General features: G+C 24.9%; 1 protein-coding gene across 1 annotated transcript; it reads left to right on the top strand.

Moving 5' to 3' along the window:
• LOC127102494 (beta-glucosidase 10-like) lies at positions 1–5169 on the top strand. Its single transcript, XM_051039861.1, has 15 exons — positions 1–40; positions 129–178; positions 280–405; positions 518–571; positions 666–818; positions 901–927; positions 1178–1253; positions 2476–2563; positions 2701–2824; positions 3214–3329; positions 3478–3692; positions 3865–3899; positions 4015–4117; positions 4226–4319; positions 4971–5169. Exons 1-15 carry the CDS (start codon positions 1–3, stop codon positions 5167–5169), a joined length of 1500 nt encoding a protein of 499 aa, XP_050895818.1.
• Positions 5170–6167: the final 998 nt, after the last annotated feature.

The raw sequence follows: 6167 nt of genomic DNA on the forward strand, positions 1-6167 counted from the left end.
ATGCAGATCTATTTCACTAAAAAAATCTTGATGATTGCAAGTAATATAGCTTCTGATTGTCTTTATTTCTAATCTGAATTAACAAATATTTTTCAATGCTATAATTTAATGTATTTTTAATATTGCAGATCTTCCTTCTAAGCATAAGGCAATTTCACATCACTTATCTGCATCACAGGTACTTATGATTAAGTTCATTTTATTTTATCCATGTACACAATAATATTAATTAAGTTATAATTAATTCATTTCATTTTATATTGATTAATTAACATATAGATCGTAGAAGCAACAACGTCTAATCCATATGATTCAATATTAAAATTTTTAAATTCTTCAAACTTTCCAAGTCGTGCATCATTTCCACAAGGCTTTTTGTTTGGTAGCGGGTCTTCTGCCCTACAGGTACATACTAAAATATCGTAAACATCAATATATAATATCTCTTATCTAAAAAACAAGATATATATTATAATTATGATTTAATTCATTATTAATTTTATTTTGATAAATTTAGATTGAAGGAGGATGTAATGAAGGAGGAAGAGGACTTGGTATATGGGATGATATAGTTATACAAAACAAAGGTTCAAAAATATATATTAATACATGTAGTGATAAACAAATAATTTTATGAATATTTTGTTATATAATCTCAATTTTAGTTGTTAATTCAAAAAAGAATTCTATCTATTTTGGAAGATAACCTCCAAACTTTAGTGCTTCATTCTAATCATTTTTCTTCTTCTTTACAAGCAGATGTATATTTAGATGTTGATAAATTTCCATTAAAAATTGATCATTACAACCGATATAAGGTTAGTTCACCAACTATTAATTTTGCGGTTATTTTTGTTTCATACATTTTAGATAATATAGTTTTTTATTTCACATTTTAAGATAGTTAATATTTTAATGAGAATGAAGGTTCATACATCTTCAACCTTTAACTCGACTTCAACCATAAAACTAACATTATTACAATCTATTTAGGAGAAATTATAGATCAGAAGCAACACAAACCTTGTTACTGAAAGGGTTTTTTTTACCTTACATATTACTCATTGATATTAAATCTAATAGTTTGATAATTTAGGAGTAATAAGGAAAAGTATACACCTGGATTTTATTTATTTTAAAAATTGTTTTATTTGTTTCAATTTGTATGATTTTGTAGGAGGATGTGCAACATTTGAAAAAACTTGGAATAAATTCTTATAGAATGTCAATTTCTTGGAGTAGAATAATGCCGGGTAAATGACTCTTACCATTTTCCCCCTTTGCAACTATAGATGTAGGAGTTTTAATGATCTATTGAAATTCCCTCATCAACTTCACATCCTTATTCAACTTCTTGTTATGGTTTGTAACAACACTTGCATCAACATAATAACATTCTTCTTACTTGTTATTAAAAGACTTTATAACCAAAATAAAATAATTCATACACGTAAAATATTTAGACAACATCATCAAACACCTAGCACCATTTTCTTGTTTCTAGTTTTTGTTGCTAAATTCTCGAACTTCATTCTCAGTAATTTTCTTATTTATGTTAAAACATAAACTTAATATAATGTTTACTATTTATAATCTATTTTATTGTATCAATGACTATTATCTTGTTTTTATTTCTGAATTAACAAGTCACTCGTTACAAAGAATGTTTAATGATGCAAAACTTTTTTCACATTATTTATAGAATTTTGAAATTGGAACTTTAGCATTTGAGTGTTTTTTCTTTCTTGTCAATTGGAAGTTATATTTTTCTATCTAACATGTTGTCTTTATATTTGCTGGTAGTTTTCTAGCTTAGAAAAAAAATTATATGAATATAAAGTCTACATAATATATTTATGAAAGAATTAAAGATAGTGTTTTAGAGTTATTTGTCAAATTTTCATAATATGAAAAATATAACACAAATCAGAAAAATACAAATGTTTGTAATTGAATGGAATAATTTGGAAAAAAAATTAAATAATCAAATTAAAACAAAACAAAAAATTAAAAGACTAAAAATACAATTGATCCATTTTAAATATCTAATTGCTTTTATTAATTTAAAATATAATATATTCACATGACTAGTGGAATCACACACCATTATATTATTTTTGTTTTATAAAATATCACGATGAAGTTAAACATATGACAATTTTAAACTTTTAGAAAATATTTATTAAACTCTATTTTATATTTTTGAAAAAAAAATCATCTTGCACTTTATTTCTTTCTTGCAATATTTAACTACATTGATACATTTATTATTTTGTTTATTTTTAACAAACAAATATATAGACGGAACCTTGAAAGGAGGTATAAATCAAGAAGGTATCAACTTTTACAACAATTTGATCAATGAGTTACTCGAAAATGGTACGACTTGAAGTATTTAATATCCATTTCAATTTGTTTAAAATATAAGGAATTTTTATTTTAATTTGACTTTACATGATCCATTTACATATGTAGATATTGAACCTTTCGTGGGTATCATACACTTCGATTATCCATTAGCTCTTAAGCAAAAGTTTGGAGGCTTCTTAAATCGCTCAATTGTGTAAATTTACTTTTATATCATATTTTATTTATATTCATTTTCACTAAATAGATTTAACCTTAAAATTAATATACACTGAAGTTAAGGAATTTTAACATGCTTTCTTACACTGATTATGTACATAATTTAAATTTCAGAAAATATTATAAGGATTATAGTGAACTCTTATTCAAAACATATGGAGATCGAGTGAAACATTGGACTACAATCAATGAGGCAGAAGTCACAGCTATATTTCATTTCATGTTCAACCTTGATAAAGTATCTACTGATCAGACATGCAAAAATACTAAAATATGTACACAAGCATATACTCTCCTTCACAACTTCCTCATTGCTCATGCTACCGCGTCAAAATTATACACAACAAAATTCAAAGTAAACATATTTTGAAATTTTCATGTTACATATATATCATCAGCCTTAACATAAATAAGATATATGTATATTAACTATTAAGACTCAAAAATATTGTGATCGAAGAGAATTCAGACTCTTGAAGAAAGTAATATTAACAATTATTATTACATTTAATTTAGTGAAATAAAAGTATCGACTTTAATAATTTGAAAATTAATTGAAGGTTAATAAAATAAGGATAATTTGGAATAAGAAGTAAAATATTATTTTTCATCTAATATTTGATATAGGAAATACAAAGGGGAGAAATTGGACTTGCTCTTTCATCAGGAAGATATGCTCCCTACAGTTCTAAACTAGAAGATGTGGTTGCTGCACAAAGACTAATGGATTTCTATTGGGGATGGTTAGTGCTTTTTAGTTATCGTACAAATCACAATTTGTTTTTGCTTTATTGATAACTTTATGTTATTCTTATTTTACTTTATATCCTTTTTTAGTGATTAGTATATCACAAAATTATTTATCTACGTTTTTTTATAAAAAATATACAGGATTTTAGATCCAGTCTTCCATGGAGATTATCCACAAATAATGAAAAAGCTAGTGGGGAATAGGTTGCCTAAATTCACTAAAAAGGAAAAACACTTGTTAAAAGGAAGCACAAATTTTATTGGAATCAATTATTATACTTCTCATTTTGCTAGACATGAACCAAATAGAACCAAGATTATGTTTGACAATTATGATGCTTTAGCTGTTTCAGAAGGTAAGGTCAACATTGCTTTTAAAACATTAATATAAATCAATGGTCAATGAAGTTGACCTCATAGACTACACCAGTCAAAATATTATTATTATTAGATATGTATATGTAAGATTATAATAAGTTAGAATGGTTAATATTTGACTAATTCTTGGTTATTCTTTCATAATTGTAGTTTTTAATGCAGAAGGAAAAACTCTTGGTTATAAGGTGAGAAATAATGAAACAACTTAAGAAGAATGATATTTTAACAGAATTATTATTATTATTATTATTATTATTATTATTATTATTATTTACTTTTTTTAATATTGATCATTTGTAGGATCAATATAGTGGGAGCAATGTTTATCCCGAAGGATTATATAATATGTTAGTCTATATTAAGAAAAAGTATAAAAATCCCAAAATCTACGTCACTGAAAATGGTTGGTGGTTCATTTAATTATATTTACATCATTATAAATAATAGTTATAATTTAGGTTACAAAAGAGATAAATCATTATACTTTTTTTGTGAAATCCTTTTAATGTAGGTATTTCTTCTTCAAAAATTCCAAATCCTTTGAAGGATGAACACCGAATTGCTTATATTGCTGCACATATAAACGCTACTAAAGCGGCAATTGAGTGAGTCATTTTACTTTATCCTTAAAGTTTTATGGATAATAAATAAATAAATTGACACAATTGATTATTCATAGAATTGAATCTATTTATTTTTTACAATTAAATATGTTTTTCTATCATAAATATTAAACATTATTAATAATATTACTCAACTAAAGTGAATAATACAAAACTAAAAAATACTTAACTTTTTTTATTTATTTACTATGAATTGATACACAAATATTTTGAAAATTAAATAATAAAACTTTAACGGGTTAGAGTAACCGAAATGTTAATAGTTGTGAGTTGTATAATATATATTGATTTTACGTAATTATTCAAATATTTTAGTATATAGATAGGCGTTAACATATTTATAAAGTGATTTTATAAATTACAATAGTGATAAAATATAGTTGAATGAATCTATAATAGCATAAATTTTTAATTATTTCTTGTAAATAAATTTTCACTCAAAAGTGTATTATTAATTTTAAAGGAGTTTCGTCCTTTAAATATTCATAAATGTTGGTTTTAAATATTTCTAATATAAAATATTCAAAATCACAAAACCTAAAAAATATCTCTATGAAATGTATTCAATATGACATGGGGTGTTTATGTTACTTGTTTTTAGTTGATATTTAATATTTGTAATTTTTTTTATAGTGATGGCGTAAATGTCCAAGGTTATTTTTTGTGGGCAGCATTTGATACATATGAATTTCAAGCAGGCTATTCTGGAAATTGGGGTCTTTATCATATTGATTTTAATGATAATCTCAAACGCCTACCAACGGACACAGCTAATTGGTACAAGAAATATCTCACACATAATTTTAGAAAACTAAATTATCTTATTGATTGAAATAACCCTAGAAAAAAAAGAAGATTGATATAAATGGATAACATGGAAAGGAGTCCCACTTGAAATAAGATTCTTTTTACAATAAGTTGTTTATTTCAATTATTTATTTATTTTGAATTTTTTACATTTGTAATATGAATTTGTAATAGTGCATATGCTCATGCGATGCATGCATCTTGTACTTAGAAATCACTTATATTATTTATATTTGTAAGACAAAAATCTTTCAAGTAAATGAATATTTAAAATTGTTAAACTATTTCAATTAAATATAAAATTAATAAAGAGTAAGGTAGCTCAACTCTTATGTGCTAGTTGAGTTAATTGGATATAACTTGTCGGTCCAGGATTCAATCCCTGACAGTAACATCTATTTGTATTTATGTACTAATGTAAACAAGTTTTTGATATTTATAAAATAACAACTTTAAAAAAATAAAAGGTAAACAATGATAGAGGTAATGGTTCTTATGTCGTAGAAATTGAAAAATATTTCCCTGAACAAATCCATAAAGATTCCCTCTGAATGGGGTTTTTCAATATCCAGTGCAATCTTATGGATCTCAAAGTTATGGAAATTTAAGATGATCAAATGAAGATTAAATCTAGTAAAGGGGAATACTAAAAACATATCCTAAGAGAAAACCCTTGGATCTTTCACAACATGTGGATTGATGTCCAACCTTGGTCAAATGACGTTATGAGAAAAGATTTGATTTTTAACAATGTTTCTTTTTGGGTTCAAATCTAGCGAATCATTTTCAAAGTTCATACTAAATAGATGAACATGAAACTAGCTGTGGAAATAGAGGAAATCTTAAAGGTTGGATTTTTTTAGTATCAAAAGAAGGTTGTTTTAATAAAAGACCATATTATATGTATTTAACTCTCTTAAGCCTTGTATGAACATTGGTAATATCAAAGAGAGTATGGTGTGATTTGATTTTCGTTTTGAAAAGACAAATATGTTTTGTTTGAGATATAGGGTTATAGATCAT

The sequence above is a fragment of the Lathyrus oleraceus genome, chromosome 7 (assembly GCF_024323335.1).
Source record: "Lathyrus oleraceus cultivar Zhongwan6 chromosome 7, CAAS_Psat_ZW6_1.0, whole genome shotgun sequence".
Taxonomy (NCBI): Eukaryota; Viridiplantae; Streptophyta; class Magnoliopsida; order Fabales; family Fabaceae; genus Lathyrus; species Lathyrus oleraceus.

Coding starts and splice junctions, on each gene's coding strand:
- LOC127102494 (XM_051039861.1), top strand. CDS start 1: ATGCAGATCTATTTCACTAAAAAAATCTTGATGATTGCAA. Junction 179..279: donor ATCACTTATCTGCATCACAG/GTACTTATGATT, acceptor ATTAACATATAG/ATCGTAGAAGCAACAACGTC. Junction 406..517: donor GCGGGTCTTCTGCCCTACAG/GTACATACTAAA, acceptor TGATAAATTTAG/ATTGAAGGAGGATGTAATGA.